Consider the following 23058-nt stretch of genomic DNA (forward strand, 5'->3'; position numbering starts at 1 on the left):
CCGCACCGCCTTGCATCACCTTTGCAGCCCCCGGGACCCCTTCCCCCCTCTGCACCACGCCTTTGCAAAACCCAGAGCCCCCCACCACCTCCTTTGCACCGCAGGCCCCACACTGCTGCACCTGAAACAAAGGAGGCAGAAGCAAAAAGCTCGGTCTAGTATTTTATTAGATTTTATTTCCAATATGCCTGTATTGGAAGATTAGGAGACAAAAAAAGGCACAAACTCACATTAAAGAAACAACGAGATAATCTAACCCATTCTACAAAGTGTGTGTTGCCAAAGGAAAGAGCACGATGAACCGATCAGACGGTGGTGGGGAGGCCCAGCGGGGACGAACCCAGAGCCGTGCAGCGGGTGGTGGGCAAGCGGCCCCACCGCAACCCGGCCCGACGCGGGCTGCGGGCCCCCGCGGCGCAGTAATCGCGTCCCAGCGGTACCGCGGCGCTCAGAGCCGCCCGGCGCTGATCGGARGGAGGGTCACGGCACAACCATCGCCCTAGAACAGACCAACAGCCCAGCAGTAACCCCTGCGGGAGCCAGCAGGGCTTGGGGTTCTTGCCAAAGCCGGTGAAAAAGTTGCAGCACCGTGGGGCTGCGTGATCTTCGCTCCGCTCACTAGCAGGAACCAAGCAACAAGACTGAAAGGTCATTAYGGGATTCGTCTATCCCAAGGCTGAGGGATGCTTTCACTTCGGATTCAAACAGGAGGAAAGAAAGAAAAGAGGGGGGAAAAAAAAGTTCAGGATGGAGTTCTTGCATTTTTTCCCCATTTTTTCCACTAATCAGGAAAGCTTTATGTAAAAGCTCTTACTCTGAAAACAGAGGATCAGCAAAGGATTGCACGGTGGAATGTTAAAATCTGCTTCCACAGCGATTAGTGTCATCAGCTAGAAAGCCTCTTGGATAACACAAATTTAAAGAACAAATGTGCTATGTATTCTCAAATTGTCCTCAAGTGTAAGAATCCCTCAAAACATAACCAACAAACACAAACAGAAGTCAGTGCATAAATTCTCAGTTAAAAATATTTTAAACTGAAAGAACTAATAAGTGGGGCCTACACTCCTAAAATACTTTTTGAACACCTAAAGAAGATGGCATGAAACAACATCCTGGTCCCAAACAGCCTTGCAGATTAAGATTCAGTATCTTCACCTCTTTTACAGTAAGTTTGCTTTACTTCTGCCTGGTGAGTTTGCTAAAAGTCCCTCATCCCCCCCACCCCGCAAAACCATCTGAGGTCACTGAGAAGAGCCGGCCAGAGTTACTGGTACAATTCAGAGCTTATTGCACTTAGACATGAGTAAGGCAAAATAACAAACTAAAAAAAGGGATAAACTGCCCCCTCCCCAGTAACCAAAAGCCATCCTCTCCCTCCACACCATGAATCATCTTCCCTCACACTGAAAACAATTCGTACCCCAGCACATACTTGTTCAGCATTGCATGGGATCATTTCAGGATTTCCTGACTCCTTCAGCCCTTTCATGCAAGCAGAAGTATTAATAAGCGCCAAAAGACTCCTTGAAAGTGTGGATACACCCATGTCTGTGTTTGGCATTCAGTATTTCCCGTTAGTACCGCCAGATACAGAGGTGGAAAAATAAAGCGATGCCTATTGCGTGGGGTGGGGGAGGGAGAGTCAAACATTGGACTTGATGCATAAGCAAAGAAATTAGGGTTTTCTCATACATATTTAATAAAGCACTGTTTTTTTTTGATTCTGTTCTGCTTATTTGATTGTCTAAAGCTGATATCAACATAAGGATAGTTACAGAAAGTATTACAGTTTATTAAATACCCAGAGCTATTTTCATTGTTCAACAGTATCCTTTGCAACTTGTAAGAACTGACAAGTATCCTACAAAACAACTGCAGGTCTTTGCAAGTTATTGTTCTATAGAAGGAAACAACATGTTTCAAGTCAGTCTTGCAATGGGAAGAATATTATTGCTGAGCAGAACCACCGACCCAGGCACCTGAATGTGATCAGATACCAAGACTTTACTTACACACTAGCTTTGCTACATTCCAATTTGTCCAGGGAGAATCACATATTATTAGTTAAAATAATTTTAGTTTTGTAAGTTATGCTAAGTCTTACTAAAGAAAGAACCAGGAAGTTGCAACATTTGTCAAGCAAGTTTTCACAATGATTTTGTGAGACTGACACACGAAGCTAAAGGACAGCATGGCTACATAAGCCAAAGGGAGCGTGTATCACTAAACTGAAACTCAACAGTTATGTGCTGAAGGACCTGGCACGAGGATGCTGAACACTGCTTCTGCTCAGTCTTTAACTTACATGTGCTAAGACAAAATAAAGTAATGCTGTGCAGAAGCCACATACAAGCATATATTCACTGCAGACCAAGAACTATATCTGGCTACTCCTGATTATGTATTCAGATTATATGCCATTAGATTTGTTACCTTGGGAGCGAGGTCAGAGCACAGAACTTTATGGAATAGTTATGCACTCTAAAATATCGACAGTTTCCCTCTCCAAATAGATTTCAAAGAATGGTAAAGGTCTGGGCAGGAACAAAGGTGGCAGTTTATCCCAGTTAAAAAAAAAAAAAAAAAAAAAATCTAAGTCACCACATCACAAGACTATTTTAGCTAAAAATGACACTTGGAAATCAAACAGGGCCACATGGAAATTGGTCTGAATACAATGAAAAAAAAAAAAAGAGGGAGGAAACGTAAATACAGCGATCTCTAAGTCACACGTCTCCAAGGAGCTACCTCCTTCATATACGTGCTAACATTGGAGTGCTTAGTACCAGACGGTCTATTTGCTCACAATATTAAAGGGCATCTAGAATTAGCTAAGGGAGATTTAAAATCGCCTGCCGATTGGATATAGAAAGGCTTGATCCAGAGATGGTCCATCATTCAAGAGTGTGGATTCCCCAGGCCTTCCTGATGACTGTCTTGCAAACTAAAATAGAGAGACAATAGAAGAACATTTCAGAACCACTTTGGAAATGTGCCAGAAGTGTCAGATTGCATCCTCATAAAGCAAATGTTTAGACACACTGCCTCCAGTGCAATGGCAATACACCACTGTATCACCACATTTCAGCCCTAATTCAGAGCAATTTTCCAACAGAGCCTAAGACTGACAAACATGAATTGCAACTTAAACAACCTAACAACTCCAGAGGCCGCAGTACAATTATGAGACCACCACTAATTCACTTCTCTAAGAACTACAGTAAATGAAGAGGAAACTAAATAGGTTTAAGCTTCATTAAAAGATTAAAGTGTATCTATTTTATTTCAGAAGGTGGTGAGACCCCCCTCTCCCCCAAGTTTCTCTCTTACCACCAAATAATCAGTAAACAACAGAGCACACAGTCAGTCAGTCAGTCTGTCCTTGATAAAGCTGGGCTAGGCCGTACCCTATTCTTTCCAAGGATACCCAGGACTGTGTTTTATTGCCCTAGAAGTGTTGTAGGTACCAACTTGGACTTCTCGTCTTTGTGTAAATGGGAGATCTTTTCTTTCTTGTCCCCTACTTCCCCAGTACTATATCACATTTAAAAAGAAGAAAGAAAATCCACATCTCCAAATCCTGCCCACCTTCTCCCCCTCCTACCAAACCAAAACTGACTATATGACTTCACAGAACATGGTTTAATATTCTCAGCACTGCTTATTTCATCATCAAGCATGCTGTCAAGAATACAGCCTCGAGGGTTAGTCAGCAAGGGCAAATTCACATATGTTCCCCAATATGACAGTTCCTTCTCCCCCAAGCTAGCATACTCATAATGAAATACACTGAAGTTAAAAGCTTTAAAATTGTCTGCTCCTCCTCCTTCCCCCCRATGTGTAAGCACTGACTGAGGCTTTGGTCAATTAATAAGTACTGTTAACCAACAATATTCCAGAAACACATTCCAAATGATAGTATTTGCAGTTCCAGCTTATTCTTTCTGTATGGACAGAAGTTTCTTCACAAGTCGTGGAAAGTGACACATACATTATAGTGAAATAAGAATAGCAGTAAAGTGTACAAAATGTTCTAACACATTTAACTTTTCACTCAAACACTGCTTTAGAATAATTCTGAAACAAGACAGTAAATTCACTCATTGACCTACCGGTGAAACAGGTTTATTATCAATTAATACCACAGTTTGACTGCCAGAAGCTACGAACAAGATCCTTTGTCCCATATGTCTTAAACAGAACAATGAGTTTTGTCAAAATCTCAGTACCTACAGTGCACAAGGAAGTAGTCACATTAGTCATCTGCAGCTGTCATTCCTTTCACTGGATCTTTTTCTCTCATCTGAAAGAGGAAATACATGTCAAGTACTGATTCTCACATGATGTTATTTCAAACTCTACTAGTAYGGAACATGTTAAATAACTCTTCCTCATGTAAGGTCTTGTTTATATCAGAGCACTGCAAAACAGTTTTTATGAATATGCATATCCAGACACCATTTTTGGTTAAGCTGCAGGTCTTTTGAGCAGAGTACATATGAAACTGTAATGAAATATCTTGAAGTATTGGGTAGGGGTGGTRGCAAAACACCCCCAAATCACAGAACAGCCAACTCCTTAACAGTAAATTCAAGTTTCTCATAGTAAGCAGTCTGCCATACACCCTTGCTATACGCTTATAATACTTGGAGCTAAAAATAGTTCTAGTAAATTGATTTTTGAAAACTAACTAGGACAATAACAACCATCCAGCTTTTGGCAAAAGTTAAAAGAAAATATCAAGTGATAAATGAATCATTGACATTCATACCCTATGCTAACTATGGGTCAGTATATTTACTGACTCAAAAACAAATGCAAGGAGAATTCGGTCCATAATGATCAGAAGGAGATACCAGAGCAACTAAGTCAGAGCCAATCATTCAAACCACAGGCAGCACGACCTAAACAGCAGGAGGACAATACACAACATGCTATGACAATGGAACAGTCTTTCTTTTCTTCAATATACTGGATAGAAACATTTTCTTACACAACCCACCCCTGCCCTGCTTTTTTTCACTGACCTCATCCAGCTGCCTCTTGGTCTCCTCCTCCATCCTCCGAATGTCCTCCATAGTCAGATCAACCCACTTATCAAGCCAGCAAAACAGCTGCCGATGGAAGTTTGTGAAGAGACGCTTTTCTTGCTGAAAAAAGGAAGAGGAAACTGTAAACTTACTTGCAACTAATATGAATCTAACTAGATCATAACAAGAGATCAGTACACTGAAGAACCAGCTTCCTGAACTACCTTTCTATAGATCTGCTACAACTGGAAACTGAAACTAGCTTATTTTTATTCTTCTGAAAGAACATCTAGAGCCTTGAATCTCCAAAGAAAAACATTTTTTTTCAAGCCTAGACAGCAGCCTGTGTATTGAAAGAATTAGTGAATGCTTTACAAATTTCCTTTGACTTGACAGTATTGTTCTGATTGAATAAAGTGTTCCAGGCTTGGTTTACTTATAGCATGACAGCTGGACTGAAGGAGTACAGAAAAGGAGAATCAGAATAAAAGTGTTTTTAAAATAGTCCTTGACTTGTTAAACACTGGAGGCCAGCAAACGTAAAGGACTGAAATGCACCTGCCTTGCTTTTCTCTTTTGTAGTCACTTGAAATAAGTCTAAACTTGTTTTTCACAGCTGAAAACCTTTTAGCAGAGGTAACCAATGTGCATCAGCTATTCCAAGTTAGAGGTAATTTATTTCCATTTTATCAGTGATAAGTTAGGCAAGATCATTATTAGACAAAGGTATGTAATAGGTCTTGTCAAGTTCATATTAGGGAAGGACACTTCAGTTCTACCAGTTATGATTTTGCATCTGATAACTTGGTCTCATCAAAAAACACTTCATTACTTTGAAGCAAATATGCAGCTGAAGAGACACACAAATAGAAAGGGATTCAAGACACCGCTTTGTTCAGGGCTTCTGTTATAGATACTTGAAATCTTAAAGCATGGTCTTTCCTCCTTATAGTTCTCCTTTGAGAATTGTATCACCAAATCCATGCTTTTGCAGAAGCACACTGTATCAGCTGCTGAGCAGTCTTTAGGATCTGAAGTTACTGGCAAATTATGAACATGACATTGCTTAGAATATTGCATCTTCTGATTCCCAAGCCTAGTATCCTGCTACAGTTCATGAATTATGAACTCATCTGCAGGAAAAAAGCTCTTTCCAGGATACCAATTATTCACCTTCTAATTTAATGAATTTTCCTTTAACTTTTTTTTTCCTCCTTTTTTAAATACAGTTTTTTTCCAGCAGCTGACTGGGAAAGGAAAACATGACTACAGCTATAAGACTTGCCAGAATGACTACTGAATGACTATGATTCTCAGGCTGATCAATTAAGCAAACTAAAATAAAGATGTTCTACCTTAGTGCATTTGACTGAAAACTGCAAAAATTCTATAGTCAGCTCACAGAAACATCAAAACTCTGAGATTAGCAGCAAACTGAATGCAACTTTAATCAACTGCTGCATGTAAGGCAGAGGCCTTGACTATACTGCCCAAAATTATATGACTGGCTTTCAAGTTAGTACCTCCAGGCAAGACACAACATTAGAACAAGCTGTGGTGCTAAGGCAGATGGAAAATGAAACAGGCCTTATTTCCTCGTCTTTGCCCAAGGAGCTCACTTACCTTCTGTATAAAGTTCTCAACTTTGTTTTGCAGACCCCACCATTTGAACTTGACTGTTACTAGTTTGTAAGCACACATGTATGGACAATCTGTCTGCTTCCCCAGCTCCTTCTGCAAAGATATAAAGATACTCATATCAGAACTCAGGTCAAACTTTTCCAGGAAAGTAGCTCCTTYTGACAGTATCAGAGGTCTTTCTACCGTTCCTCATAATCATCATTCATCCTGAACACCTTGATTATCTGTCATCAGCAAGTTTTGTCAACATTTTTGCTCATCCCCTTTTCCAGGAAATTTATAAGCATGATGCAAACAGTCCATGGTCACCTCCACTAGTGGCCTTCCCTTCATTCTCAGAATGGACCATTTCTTCCTATCTTCTGTTCTCCATTTTTCCTCTGTTGGAAATGGATTCCAAACGCGTATCTTTCAGGATCTTCACCTTTTTGCCATGGATACTTAACTTCCTTAGAAGTCTTTTGACAAAGGCCCTAACCAAAAGATTTTGGAAATTCATGTAGATTTTATCAGCTGAGTCATCCACATGATCATCAAGTCTTTCAAAAACTCCACAAGGTTTGAAAGGCAGAATTTCCTACATCCTTTTACAGAAGCCATATCCATTTTTCCCAAGCAGATCACATTAATTCCAGATGTTCATTAATTCCATCCCTTATTACAGCTCCATGTAGGTTTGCCTGCTAGAAATTAATTTGACTACCTGTAGCTCCATAGATCCAACCTAGAGTCCCTTTTAAAGACAAATGCCACATTTGCCCTTCTAAAATCTTCAGATACCAAGGGTTTAAGTGAAAGGTTAAACACTGCTGCTCATAACTTGGCTATTTCAGCCTTGAATTCTCTTGGATGAGCTCTTGGGTTGAACACTAGACAATTCTGGTAATTTCTTAGAACTCCTTCTATTTGTATCAAACTCTTTCAGCTTCTTTAATATCAGAACAGACCACCTGCTGAGTTCCAAGTTTCCTTCTGCAGAAATTAATGCAATGTCCTACGTGCATGTATGTCTGTGGCCCCAAGCCCCATCAGCCATCCTTCAGTCATACAAACTGATACGGTTCCTGAAATCATGCAATACATACCTTCCAGTTGGGACCCAGAGGTCCACGTCCAGTCTTGACAGATTTAAATTTTGCTGGATCTTCTTCTGCCTTGTAATCCTTTTGGATGGACACATAAGATTAAACACAAGTTATCCTAGTGTTACCCAGCTGCCCACTGTCACATAAGAGGGTATTTTTCTGGTAGGTAGAAATCTCTAATTCCCTTCCAAAGAGCTACTGTTTTCACTCAGACTTCAACATTAGTTCAGGCGTTGCTCAAAGGAACGTTTTTTGTCCCCCTGTGCTGTGTCCTAGATCTATGTGGAAAAGTGGTAACAAACGGATGCGACTTCTGTAAGGAGCCTTTGGGATAACGCTATCAGAAGATCTGTAAACTCCCTGAATAGGTTTCCTGTAACCACCTACTCTTCAGGGGCTAAACACAGCTGCTGAAAATATCTATGCTCTCTGGAGCAGTGGCTTCAGGTATTTTTCACAGCTCTGTATCAGCATGATGCTCACATATTGCATGCTGAGAGACAAGTATAGTCAAATTCACAATACAACCAAAAATAAAAGAGGCATTAGTTATGCTCCCCTACTGCAGGGCAAACAATTCGTAGCATCCTCTTTCTCCATGTTAGTTTAAGACCAAGGTGTGTATTCTAGTCCTACCCTCACTTCAAATAAAACGAAAACAGATTCAGATCATCATCAGATTAGAGTCAGAAGTGATCAATCAGCAGCATTTCCAGGTGAATTCAGCTTGCTCTCTCCGAGCATTTAATTCAGAGTAGCCTGTATTTGCAGATATGTTTCACTACCTGCCTAACCTATCAGAAATGAGATGCTACTCATGTTTTACAAATTCATCTTTATTGGAAAGAAAAGCCAAAAAAAGTGCTACTGCTGTTTTAATGCCAAGGCTGAGTTTGAGAATAGATAAATTAGACAAGTTCAAACTATATCAGAAATACCAATCGAAGGAACTCAAACATGCCATTTTTAGGAAGGGTTTTTCTTTTTCAGTATAGAAAGAGTCCTTAGTTTCTTACAGTACCTCAGTGCTTCTTAGAACAAAATATTAGCTACACAGCTACAGGATACAAGTGTGTAGCCACAGGCCAGTTTCAAAAGAGATGCTGTTTAAAATTCTATATGGAAAGGGCAGTGCCATTTCAAGTGTTATCATCAGCTGTAGTGCTATAAAGCTACATATATACACTATCTACATGCACTCTAAGGCTAAGCAACACATTTTACAATTTTGACATAGCTTTTAGAATAGTTCTCCCTCCCTCTGGCTTCAACTATTTTAAGGAGCAAGGGAAGTGGGAGAAAGACATTCCTTATTGTCCTCCTATCTGTGACCCTCCCYAAGAACGCAGTTCGTGTAGTACTCTTTTTTTAGCACAAGGCTTCCCCCCCCAGGGAAGCTCTTACCACCTACCGTACCTTGGGAAGTACTTGACTCCGATCAGCAATGTCTATATAAATAGCTTCTACATTCTTCCACACATCTGGCTCCAGTTTATGAACCTGCAGTGAAGACAAAAGACAAATGTAATTGATTTAACTATAGAACACTCTTATTCTGAGATACGAAAAGATAGATGGAGATGCAGACACCCACCTACTCCACTTCCACGTACAGAGATGACACACCATATTAAAGCACAACATGAGCTCTTCTAAAGAAACAAAAGGTACTCAAGCAGTACAAGCATTTTGGGGACAATTATATTCAGCATATATAAAAAGTCAATGGGAGGAATTTTCCTCTTGGCAGGCAGAGACTGCCTGGTAAAATAAGCATTTTGAATCCTGGAGCACTGAGAATAAAGAAAGTGTTTTGCACAACAGCTCTCTAAACTATCAAAGAAAGCAGTTTTGTAACATTAAAGCAATGGATAAAATATGTGACAAAAGTACTTACATTCTCTTGCGTTCCAAGATCTGATTTATGCCAGGTTTCAATTTTGATCAGGAAATCATCCTTCATATACTCATTCTGTCATCAAAATAAAGCTTCTTATTATTCTTTGGAAATAGAATTTGTCTTCTTACTAGCTAGATAAGCAGTAGGAAAGTCAGCTCGAAGCTGACCATTATAACTTGATTTTGAGGGAACTTCGGATTTATCCGTAAACACGGGGTTGCTTTTAGAAAAATTATGTGATCACTAAGTGCACAAAATCAAATCAACCATGAACTGTTCACTGAAAAATCTTAAGTTCCATTGTTTTAGTGAAAAGTGTGAGTAGGAGAGCTTAAAGAAGAAAGTCTCCCACTACTTAGAATTTAGAAGGGTAACACAAGGTAAATAGGCAGAAATTGGCTTTTCACGGAGAATGTTCATCTAGCACTGCATACATGTTTGCATGCAACTCTTCAAACGAAAAATAGTATCAAATTGATGTGTTGACAGCTTTTGCACTGGGAAGGGAAGGGACAAGAAGCACAGTTTTGCCAAGTAAGCAAATAAATTTTACATTTCCAGTTTTTACTGTGGGTAGGAGCTTCCAAAAGGTAACCCTATCCTCCCTCAAGGTAGTAGAAACAAAAGCACAAGTCAGTGAAACACTCGGCATGTAAAAAGAAAATATCAAATTCAGAAGGCAAATCACTCAGAGGGACATAATGATATGAACTTTCTTTTAATCTGTTTGGCTGGGCAATGGTACATTCCAACATAGGTAAAGCTGAGCACTGCTTCAGTAAAAGATCTCTGTYGTTCATTATAAGGTGTCTGCGGAGGTGCTGCAGGTGATAAGGGACTTGGAGTTTAATCTACATGATCTTATAATGGCAAAAGCCACAATGGCCTTAGCTTGTGCTAGAACTCCCTACGTCCAGAATGCTTATTGCAAACATATACTTCCACAGATCATCAGTAAAAATAATACTTACCGTAATAACTGGTCCAAGAAATCGACACATGAAAAGAAAGAGATACAGTACTTTAGTGAAAAAGGAAGACAGAGCAACCATCACCCTCCTCCCACTAACAGCAAAATAGGGACAATTTCAGCTTCCCAGGGAGCTGTTGATGTTACCGAAGAGAGAAACCCTAGAAGTCTGTTAAAAATAGCTAACTTCACCCCATTCTCCTCTGGAAACTCTCAGAATTGGAGAAACCCAGAGGAGCAGCAATTAATTACGTACTGCCACTTCTGCTCTCTGGACTCCAGCCAGCTGGATGAGAAGATGGAATAAGTTTGTTCAGCTGGCAGCATTTTACCAATCCATTCTCAGCTTGCAGATAAGAAACCTCTCCATAGTTCTGAAGCAAACATGCTGGATTTCGAGCCAGTGCAGACCTCATCACTCCTGCATGCAGTAACCAGACCCTCTGCATCTCTACTGCTCATGGTAACTAAACTCCCTGGATAGTAAGGCTCAATTATTCAACACAGAACAGCAATTAAAGATCCTATAACAGTCAGCATCAAGTCCACCTGAGCCTTAGCAATTCTAGTCTAAGAATAAGGATGTCTGTAGAGCTAGAACAAACCAAAGTTTAGCTTTAAATTTTAACAGGAGGGCTTCACAAAGAAACAATTTTGTTTTAAAATCTATGAATTTCCAGCCCAACAGCCTGAGGACAGAACCATCCCTTAACACTTACCATGCAAAACCAACTGCTTTAATTGCTTGCTGCTGGGCCTTAGACTAGTCTAAACCCCTAACAGTTTAAAAATTAATAATTAGCCTTCTGTAAAAAGTAAGACTGACATAGGTTTGTGGGGAAAGGGGGAGAAGAGCAGAAGCAAGCAGAACCTAGGCTATATTTTTAAAAGGCTGAATTCCATCTCAAAGAACATTTCATTCTTTTCTGCATGAAGGACTTTCTTTCCTACCAATGCACACGAAATACCGGATAAGCCAGCAATAATTATAAACTAGAGCCTTCCCATGACAAAGTGCTTTTCCATGACTATGCACCATAATAGCAGCTGCCTTAACACAGGTTCATTCACCCTGCTATGGAGAAGGTTCTTCAGTTGTAAAGGGAACAAACTAATCTCTTTAGAAACGTCCATTAAAAGTTAGATGCTCAGCTTGCTATAAATTGGGGCCTGAACTTGGGATGTTGAAGAAGCAACTCCTACACATTTCAACTACAGTTTTAACTTCTCAGTTCAAGGAACATCTGGCCACAGGCATCTCATGCTGACACCCAGAAGAGTGGAACACACAACTGCTTTTTTTGAAAGCATTTAAATGACATTTATATCCATGTCAGACTGTGAAAGAAAAGAGCTAAGGATGCTGTTCTCTTTGGCACCAGCCCGTGGTTATAACTATCAGACAATCCTCACTTCATTTTTCGGTAGAAGTTATAAATGCATACAAGCAACAACTTAATTTACGATTCATACTCTCTTAATGAACAAAGCAAGGCTTCCTCTTAACGGACGTAAAACAACATACTATAACTTAAGTGTGCATAATTGCAGGCAGTTTCAAGCTAGGCATTTCAGTTCCCTCTATCTGCAGTAATTCTTTGATAACGGTGTATATAATATGCCTATTAAAGTAATAATTTAGCTTTTCAGAGGAGACATGGAAATGTAAGGATGATCACTCTCTCTTCTATATTAAAGTTGTGCTGCACAACTAAAAAGACTAGTTTATCCACACTTAAAAGACTCTATGTAATAGCTGTCATGCAAGAAAGCACACTAATATCGCCTAAATATAGGAAGACACTGGCAGGAGTACCGCTAACTTTTGCATAGTCGAATCAGGTTTAGTTCTCACTGCATCTCCTGCTCCTAAGTTTCATCACTAGTAAGAGGGCTGAAAGCCATGCCAGCTGCTGCAAGCCACTGTGGTATTTTGTGTTGCACAGATTCAGATGAGGCCATCCAAGTCTTTTCACTTATGACCTAAATAACTGAACTTATCTCAATGTAAAATGATAATCCAGCAAGGCAGCCTACCACATACATAAGTTCTTCCCTCCTGCCCAGTACTAGTAAGTGAAGGTTTCAGCAACATTTCTGAGCATTTCTTGATTCTTGTCAGGTTGGCAGATTCTGTAAACAGATTTGTCAGCCTCCGCACAAAAACTGCCTTCTGCTCCAACTCCCACAACAATACAGTTTCTATCTCATCTTAATTAGGTTTATTACAGTTGAGGATTTTTTTTCATTATGCCATTTCTAGCATACTAAAATCTGAAGTTTTACTGAYTGTGCCATAAAGTCTTATACTTGATTCTAGTATTGCGTTTTTTCTACGTAGAATGTTAGCAGTGTGTAATTGAAGAGTAAGCAGCTAAAAGTGAGAAGACTCCATGCCTTTGTTTGAGACATTGGCAGAAAAGAAAAAGAGGAGGAAAATATTGCTAGGCATTGTCTAACAAAATCTAATGGAGTCAATTTAGATCTGTGTGCACAATTTAAGGAATTAGAGAAAGAACTGTTTGTGTCTACACCAGTTCAGTGTTCCTAGCACAGAAACAAACTAGATATTACAGCCAAATAGATATGCAATTGATATTCAGAAAGAAAATTACATAAAAGTGAGAAAGCTAGGTTGTGGATAAGTTTAGTTTCTGCATCTTGAGTGATTAGTGACACATTAAAAACTTACTCTTTAGTTGATGATGGCAGTATCTGAACTCTATGTTTGAAATATCCATGCCACTATCATTAACACATGCAGTTCCACACACTGAAATATTATCCTCCCTCACTGCAAAGCTTTTCCCTCTTTTTAAAACACTCCATTTAAAGTTATCTTAAGTAAATTCTGCTGCAAATTTAGTTTTTCTATATTGAGTTTCAAGAACAGTTGGAATTTTTAAGTTTACAGTTCCCATAGCAATTGTACTTCTGCCAAATAGCAAAAAACATATCTTTCAAAGATACAAACAGCATAAAAGGCAGCCAAAAATACTGCATAAGTTTGGAGGCAAAGTCAAAGCTGCAGTTCCTACAGCAACAAAGACCAGAAAAACAGTGGTGGTGAAATATTGTGGCAGTATCTCAGTGAATAAATAGATATTAAACATTCTGCACAGCAGCAGAAAATGAGTTTGACATTATTTCATCACTTTGCACTGCCTGCAGAGCCTCAGTCCAGAATTTACAAATGGATTCACTTCACACTTGCTGGCTGAGAGTTTTCAGAAGCAACAGCAGCATTATCTATTCAAGCTTCACTAACTTTGGATCCCACAGCTGAGTAAATATCAATCACACAACACTGCTACTCCCTTCAAACTGCACTTAGTAAGAGGCAACCAATGTCTTCCCTGCTTCCCTCTTGTTTCTTCAAAATTTCTTCAGCAAACTATGCTGCAATTGAGTACATAAGGACATCCCTTGTATTAATTTCACTACCATTGCACACATCTTTCTTCAGTAGGACTGACAACCTCTTTACTAATCCCCATAGACCGCACATAAGCTGTTACTCAGCAGCAGTGCATTGGACAAGGAAACTTCTTTTAATTCCACAGCATTTGATTTTGCCTTTTCTGAGCCACAGGAAGGGTTTAGAGAACAGAAATCTAAGGTAAGAGCTGAAACATCTCCCTTTTTGCTTGCCTCCTTCCCTCTCCCCTCCTACTCCCCAAATGAGAGACCAAAAAGCAAGCAATCCACAGCCCTTCCCCACACACTCACCAGTTCTGCAATAGGGATAGGCATTCCATGCTTTTTCATGTATATTCAGAGCTCCTTCTGGTGCCAGCATTCTCACAAATGTCGGCACTTTGCTGCAGAATTTGGGAACACGAAGAAAGGCGTAAGTGTCAATGAGAACTGCATGTAGCAAGGGCTACGGCCTAGGCACTCTGAGAAAGACAAAACAGCACCTGAAACGTAGACCTTAGTGATACACATTTATCAGTGGTATTGGTGGGATCCCCCCACCCGCACCAAAACTACCATTTCCAGCGACTGTTGAATGTGGATAGGCTCATCTAAGCCTTCTTTACATAATTATAAATGGGAAAAGAAAACAAAAGAAAAAAATATAAAATGAACACAAGTTGAAATCTAGGAGGCATTTTGCTTTATAGTGAAATTAAAATATCAAAATACTGGGTAACAGGATTATATTTGCTTTGAAAAGAGCTCAGAGTCAGATTTTCTTGAGGCAACAGCCACACTGAGGGAGGCAGATGGGCATTCCAGTGATGCTCACTTCAAGCTGTACTGTGTACCAGCTGCTGCAGTTCTTGTCTTACCTCCACACCTTTCAGACCTTTCATAATCTTTGATTTGCACAGTTGCTGCAATCCCATTCCATCTTTCTCTGGCTCTGCTTGCCTTTTAACCCTGTCTGCCTCTGGAAATGGGATGTTTCACATACCTCTGTAAGTGGTAGATCTTGTGTGTGTACTGCCCACGCTCTCCATCTCTTTCATAGGGTTCATTCACCAGGACCTCCACTCCTTCACCTCCACCAGTTTCATTTTTACTAGCTTCTGCCACAGAATACAGTTGTCCTACTTGATACTAAAGAAATTAAAGACACACTACTGTGTTAGCTGTAATTTAGCAGAAGTTATAATAATTTTACCAAAAGTAGTCATGGATAAATTCATTATCTGTGGAGAAGATGGGAAAATGATATCCACTTCTGTGTCCAGATAAGCAGCTCATTTAATTTCATTTTGATATAGAAAGCTTGAGTGGTAGGAGGAAAGCACAGCCAACAGCATAGCTCTTTAACCCTTAGATCTTAAGCTCCAAACCAAGACAAATTCAGGAGAAAGTGGAAAAAAAAAAGATGAAAGGATTGTTAGGATGACATTTAGAGAGAATGGAGACTTCAGCTCTGCAGCAGCAAAATTTATTGTTATTCATTCTTTCTGGCACACAGACAGCCCAGTTGTTCAGGTGAAATGCTCTGCCAGTCTGAAATTAATAAGCGTACAGTACTTTATGCAGAAGAATCCCATAGAGTTTTACAAGAAGGTTTTTTTGATAAACTAGGGGGAGGGGAGCATGCAGAAAGAAACAAAGAAGGAAGGTAGGAGATCAAGGATACTTACACCACCTAGTTCAAGTGGTCTGAGAAATACATCTGTTGGATGGGCAAAGCTTAGAAGCCCATTACAGTCAAAGGCGAGCATCTCCACAATGCAGTTCAAAACAACTAAGGTAGAACCTTGCATATAAGACAGTGTTTGCACTATTAGACTTTTCAATTAATTAATTAATGCAGGCCTCTGAAGCAAAGCTAGAGAATCAGAAGAGGTTTGAGAATGAAATTTAAGCACTAGGTCAAGAGGAAGTGTTCAAAGCATGGCAGAATACAATAGTTTACTGACGTAGAGTGACAAAAACAAAAACTGCTGCTGAAGGCAATACACAGAAAGGCTGTTTGGAAAGCCTGACAAGGTAAGCTGGAAAGTGTCAGGCATCAGAAGTGCAATGGCTAATAAATAAATAAATATATATGTAAATAAAAACCAAAGAAACCCTCAAAACATAACTCAAACTACAAAGCAATGGAATATTGCTTAGGCCTTCTTCCTTTTCACTAGCCTTGGACTGTGCATCAAATCAGCAATAGGAAGCACTCAGCACTCCCTGCACTGAAATTCAGACTGAAAAAGTAGAGCACTGCTCATAGCTGGCAACCCAGAAATACAAGACTGCTGGCACATCTCCAGCAATGAAGGAAGATTTCTAGAGTAGTTAAATTTTGTTGTCAGAGCATCCAAAATAAAAATGGAGCCTAAGTTCTATGGTGTTTATACCGTCTGGTGCTAACTATGGCCATATTTTCCAGGAAAACATTTACTGACATTGAGAGCATAGATGGTATGCCAAAGGTGCAAGGCTAGATGTCCTGGCCTCATTCCAGGGCAGGGCTAAGAGCATACCAGAGTGATTTAAAGAAGTGTTCCATACAGTCACAGGTTCACCACAGAACCATATAAAGTCAGTGTGAGTACCTGTTAGACCACCCCTGCAGTAAAGCACCCACCCAGTAAAAACAGCCTACAGACAACCTCCTAGTGAAGAGCAACAGCTCTTCTGGATCACTCCAGAAGGTACTGGCCCAGGTTATACAAGCACCACTCACGTAGATGGACAGTTCCCTCACTGTCACCAGTAGATAGGGTTTCATATTGGATTTTAGGCTGCAATACAACTCTCTGCCTCCTGGCATTTCATACACTACATTGCTTTCCTCATGACTACCTACAGATGATCCATACAAAACAGAATACTCACCTCTCTCCAAAAGAGCACAACACGGAGTTGTGAAATCTTTGAAGCAAGTTGACTTAATAGACTAAAAGCCGCACACGTGTACCCATACAGAAGAGAACACATCATGAGTTTGGCAACTAGAGCATTAGAGGGGAATGGCTTTGATGGCTGTGCAGCAAGTTGCAGGACAGGCCTCCAGAGGAACAAACTAATTCCTCTTACTAACAGCCCCTCTCATTCATTCCTTTTCCCTTTTAAATACGTGGGTCAAAGTTCAGACACTAAGAGGATAAGCCTTTTGGTTTGGCATCTTCACCATTTAATCTTCCCTGTTATTTCTGATCCTTTAATCATGTTGATAAAAGAGGAAAAGGCCTAAATAAAACTGTCCCAATGAACAGATCCCACAGTACCTGCCAGTGAAAGTTAACAGAAAAACAGATTAGGTCCCCATGAAGCCTAGAGCGGATAGACATATCCTTGCAGGCCTGAGAGCTCCTGAAAACTTTTTCTCTTCTCCAGGCAGCTACCCCTCTCAAGCTGTCACAATACCTTTTATACAGCAGACAGCYTACCTGTATTACACCGAATTTCATTCAGAAGGCTTCATTTCAGTGCAACTAGCCATCTTCTTCAAGAGCAGTTATTTTCCTGAAAGCAGCTTTGAACCAATTAATAAATACTAGTCCTTTGTGTTTGGCAAGCTCCTTCCCATGTGAGAGGAACAAAGAGGCAGCACAGAACGTGTACACACAGCTCTAATCCATACCAGCATTTCGAAGTGGCAGCTGGTGAGACACCCACACAGCAGCTCAAGACCACGCTCTCAAAGGTGACTCTGTGTAACGTGATGTAGTCAGAGACTACAAGAGCAAAGGTTAGTGCACCTAAGATACACCAAGTTGGGTTTTCTTATTATTCCTTGGAGTGCGAGAATGTATAAAACAGCGCAGGAGTGCAGCTTGCAGTATGCCCTAAGCAGGACCACATTTTGGCAGAATTTCTTTGTAGGCAGCAGTCTGCTGTAGTTTAGCAGACTCCTACATCCCAGCCTTCAAGTTTTAGTCATCGCTGTCTTCTCCTCCACTGTTTTGTTCTCATCACAACAGTAAGTTGGCTAAGCTATTTAACGTTGAGCTCTTTACGCATTAAGTCACRTCTCCCAACTACCTTCCTGATCATTTGTTTTCTCTTGAATTTCTTACTACTGATTAAGCTCCATTTGTTAGGGGTGAAGAGACTGAACACAGAATCCCTGGCATATCATACAATGACACAGAAGACTTCCCTCAGCCCTACTACAATGCTTCAAAGACACAGTTTAATTTCACTCTGTACATTATACATTCGCACTAGACTTTTGGCAACAAATTACCTGCTTAAGATGTGAACTCTCAGGTCTTTCAAGCAAAATTTCCTCATATAAAGTTAAATTAGAAGCCTTCTCCATTATGTCACAGATGATTAATAAGCAGCTACAAGGTCAAGAGCTACTACCAGTCTCCACAGCCCTATTTTTTTGTGTATGAAGTCATCACTAAAAGCAACCAAGTTTTAACAGCTTTTTTGCAGCACAGACAAGCACAGACTAGTGGTGAAGTGATGCACAGATGGGTCAGCACTCTTCCACACAGGAAGGAAGATGAATCAATGCATAAACCCAAGGCAGCAGTTATCATTCCACTCAATACTGAGCCACAATAACCCCTCCTCTTTAGCAAATCTTTAAAACTACCAAATCATATAAGCATGTATGCAAAGCTAAGTGAAAACAAGAACCCCTCCTGCTTAAGAAGCTGTATCCTGAAACCTAGCTTACATATCCTATGAGAACCAACTACCCTTGAAAAGGACATCATTCAAGAGACGCTGTGATGATATGCAGGTTTGGGGAGGAATTAAGTTTGATAAGGTTGGTGGTCTTCCCATATCTAGAGTGCATTCTTAAGGTGTTTTCTCTAGTATCTTCTTTCCTTCTCTTCCAGTTATGTTTATTTGCTCTTCACTTTATAAACTTTTCAGTAGGCTACTCAACTCTTTGGAACTCCATGGATCCAGAGTAAACAAATATACCTTCTTAAATAGATGACTGCAGGGCATCCTCCAACAAGGAAGTTGCTAGAGAGTGACAGATTTATGTATTGCCCAAAATTTCAATTTTTATGCAGCCTACACACAAGGCTCAAAACATGCCCAGCACTGAACAGCCAGTCAGGGAGGGGAAAGAGTGTAGCAAGGGACTCGCTTTAACTGGATGAAGGTTAATCCTAGTATCAGAGAACTGAGAAAACCCCTGTGCTGGGTTCCATCCAGTCTAACCGCCTCAAAGAAACAATCTGTATATTGATGCTTTGACTTTCCCTTATCACAGCTTGATACCTAGAGGTATCTCATTATGAGGTAGGGCTTCCACTATTCAGGCTAAGGTCTTCCTTTTACTGAGCTCTGGAGCATCCTAACATGTAGTCATAGCTTTTGCAATAACTTCCCCTGCCACTTCCAAGTTGACATCTTTTACTTGCTTGCTAAGGCTTATACTGTTAGCTCTTTCTTTGTCAAGAACTGCCTCACACAGATAGCACTCAGGCAGAATAAAAGATCTAAGCACATCTACTCTTAATACTTTAGTCAGACTTCAGTTAAAACTGCCTGAAACAGTTTTGCACAGAAAGCATATAAGCTACAAGTAAGGAGCAGCAACAGACTTTTGGCACTAACTAACAGCACTCATTCCTGCACCAACATAGTACAGAGGCCTAAAATCGGCATCTGAACAGAGGCCTAAGCCTGCCATCATCATGTGATGCATGTCACAACTGGCTGATCCACAGGAAAAAGGAACTCARTGCTTAGGGATTGCTTTTCTTTTACTAGCCAGCCTCATGGCTGCAGGCATGTACTACATCGGTTCCAAAGTGTCTTCTCTCAAAAGAGTACAAAGTTATCAAAATGATATACTTAAAACACAGTGTTGCCATGATCCATCCCACCACTGTCTATACCACAGTAGCTGCTATATTTACGGAAAAGAAAAATGAACAAGAGTCCTGTCCTCCCAGCTCCCRCTAAGAGTTAGAACAAGCCCTTGATCAAAGCTCTCAAACTGAAGACTTACAGTCAATCACCCACAACCAAAAATACATCCAGAAGAGCCAAGCTACCAAACCAGTGCAATAGACTCGGTCATTCCAGTTTCTCACCTACCTTCCTAGCATGAACATAGGCAATTAGAAAAATATTTACATGGTCAGATTCTCTGTAGGGGGTGTTTGGTGCAGAAGGGTAAGCCATTACAAAAAAGGGAGACAAGAAAGGTAAGATGCAACCCCCAGGGAAGACAGTAAGAAATCAGCTACTGACTCTGCACAGCTATTCCACRGCTGGTTGAGTAATCAGAATCACTATCTCCATTACAAACTCCTTCACCTAAACAGTAATAAAGTTTTCTTTTTGTAAGACCTAGAGAAGAGAGGTCTTAAAAAGTCCTAGAAAGTACCTGTATTATCTTTGCTTTGCTATACCAGCCTCATAAATCAGAAGAAATTGTTTTAAACTGTTAGATAAACAGTAACAAAAGAATTCTAAGCAAACACAGATTAAGGGCAACTTGAATTTGCACTAAAGCTTTCTCTTCATGTTCAAAGAAAAAGAATAAAAAAGGACAATAGTATTAATCAAAAGAAAATCACAGTTCAGAACAGCCTGACAAGTCGAGATTTGTTATAAACACATCCAAAAGCACTTTACAGGAGGGTATCAAGTATCCTGAGGCTTACAGAAATTAAATTATATAGCCAAACTGACAGTGACCGAGCGAGAGCGCACAGGGTTCCTGAACACAGCTATATCCTTCTCTTGCATTTTTCCAGTTTTTGTTTAAACAAATTGCTTTGATTGTAAAGTTACTTACAGTCCAAAAGGAAGGAAGCAACAGGAAAAGGGCTTACCTCCTCCACAGACACAGGCAGGATAACACGACTGAAAGAGAATGCAGAAACAGAATAAAAAGTTAATCTGCAGTTATAAAACTTAGATGACACATTCCTCATAACAACAGGTACACAGCCTTYCCTTCCCCTCAAGCTCCTTTCCATCTAGCGCAAGCATCCCCAGCATTCGCTCTTTATTCCCATAACTATTTGTATAATAGTCTCAAAGAGAATCTGCGTGATATAGCTTAATTGCAATCTTAAACTAAAACTATAATATTATAATAGAGATAGGATAATATAATCTTCCCAGGCTATGAACACATATAGTATCAAGATATATTGTTCTTGCTCAATATATCCTCCTCAATAATCTCATCTTATTTCTTGGCAAGTTGTTGTAGAGTATTGCTATGTACTTTAGCAATTCTGTAGTGATCTGTGATAACCTCAGACCATAGCAATATGTATTTATGTCCCATCCAGCCAGAAGCAACTCTAAACAGAAGAGCTACATGCAGCTGGCTGACAAGGAATGAGTTGTCATTTCTATACATGAGTCACTGGTTTCACATTGTGGTTTCCTTACTGCCTTCTACATTCAACTGACTGGACTACAGAGTAAAAAATGGCCAGAATTCATACCGAGATTTAGTTCTATTCCCGTCCTTTCAAAAATTTAGGAAGTGCTAAAGACACAGGCTTGTTAAGGCCATTAAAAACATTATCTATGTTCCCCAAACTAAGTATGTATTCTACCTCTACTTTCATCAACAATGTTAAATCAGGGAACCAAAGCAAGATACAGATATGAAATGGATATAGCTACTGTGGATGCAAGCCCCCAAAAGCTCACTATGCTTATGCTTTTTGAGAAGAGAAACGACCTTTCATAATTCAGCAGTAGTAATTACTGAGACTGACATGAAGAACCACATTAAAAATGCTTATTTATGAGAAGAAAACAGTTAGACTGGGCTCTTCAGCTTGAAATAAAAGACAGCTAAAGAGTTAAGATATTGTAGCACTTTACAGAGTCACAAATGATGTGAAAGAGTGAATGGGGAAAAGAACAATGATTATTTCTTAGAACAATTGTTGGGGCATAAAAATATCATTAGGCAGCAGACAGAAACTAAGTCAAGAGTACTTCTTTACATTATGCATAATTAAGTTATGGAATTTCTGGCCAACACAAGAAGCTTAAGCAATTCTAAAAAGGAATTAGATCAATTCATGTCCATATGCCATTTACTGGAAAGATATACTGAAGATCATTCTATACTATCTATATATTGTTTCCTAAAAATTCTGCTAGGAGGCAAGGTGGAAAAGGACCTTTGGTCCAATTCAGTGTGGTATTCGTTACAGAAAGGAAAACAAAAATGGGAAAACCGTTTACCACAGACAGACTATGCCATCAAACATGACATCAGGTTAGTTAATTGGTCCAGGATAAAACTGCAGTAAGAACCACAGATGGCTAGAACAGCAAGTGAAAATGAAAGACAGAGTAAGTATCAAGGACGAAACAGTGGCTTTAGAATTGAATTCAAGTACTTTCTTTGGAAAACTTGGCATACAAAGTTTGATTTAAGCTAATGAAATTCTGATTAAGAAGCTAGAAGGCAATAGATCTAAATATTATCATACAGTTGGATTTTTACAGAAACAGAAAAAAATGAAATAGTTTACAATTCATTTAGCCTAGCAAAAAAGAATGTAGGGGTTGACTAGTATTTATAGGTAGTCAAGTGATAAGAAGGAAGAGAAAAAACAACTCTTAAAAACAAAACAACACAAGAAACATGCTCTAGGCAACCCTGCTTGAGCAGGGGGGTTGGACTAGATGATCTCCAGAGGTCCTTTCCAACCTTACTGATTCTATGATTCTGTGAACTCAAGAGGGTAGAGAGGAAAAGCCTCTCAGGACTAGGGAACAAAGACTTCCAGCTTTGGGACAGAACTTGATTAGATGATAAGAAATTATATGATGTGGTTGCCTGCCATATCAAAGGCACCAAAATACTGAAAAGCACTTAAGATGCCTCCTAGATTAAAATGCCTCAAAGAGAGGCAGAGCTACAGAGAAAGTCAGCATCATGTCACTTCATGAGAAAGGGAAATGAGTCTCTATACTCAGATTCCCCTCAAGGACTCCCAATCTCCTGATGCAATTTAAATCAAAATAGGAAGACAATGCAAGATCTCAACGAGCAAACAA

At 39.9% G+C, this 23058-nt stretch overlaps 1 protein-coding gene across 2 annotated transcripts in view; it reads right to left on the minus strand.

Annotated features, from left to right (window-relative positions):
* Positions 1-149: 149 nt before the first annotated feature.
* Positions 150-23058, minus strand: part of PITPNA (phosphatidylinositol transfer protein alpha) — a 25727-nt gene continuing 2818 nt past the window's right edge. The window contains exons 2-11 of one of the 2 annotated variants that reach the window (XM_085309274.1): positions 20853-20883; positions 15050-15195; positions 14351-14450; positions 9657-9731; positions 9176-9259; positions 7760-7837; positions 6657-6767; positions 5031-5153; positions 4237-4306; positions 150-2947 (exon numbers count right to left, since the gene is read on the minus strand). In XM_085309274.1, coding sequence (XP_085165400.1) covers positions 4259-4306; positions 5031-5153; positions 6657-6767; positions 7760-7837; positions 9176-9259; positions 9657-9731; positions 14351-14450; positions 15050-15195; positions 20853-20883 — 796 coding nt within the window. In that variant the 3' untranslated portion in view covers positions 150-2947; positions 4237-4258. Of the gene's footprint in view, positions 2948-4232; positions 4307-5030; positions 5154-6656; positions 6768-7759; positions 7838-9175; positions 9260-9656; positions 9732-14350; positions 14451-15049; positions 15196-20852; positions 20884-23058 lie in introns of both variants that reach the window. The other variant, XM_085309273.1, reaches the window with a different exon arrangement.

Source organism: Rhea americana, unplaced genomic scaffold (genome assembly GCF_003343005.1).
Source record: "Rhea americana isolate MKP2758 unplaced genomic scaffold, rheAme1 scaffold_295, whole genome shotgun sequence".
Taxonomy (NCBI): domain Eukaryota; kingdom Metazoa; phylum Chordata; class Aves; order Rheiformes; family Rheidae; genus Rhea; species Rhea americana.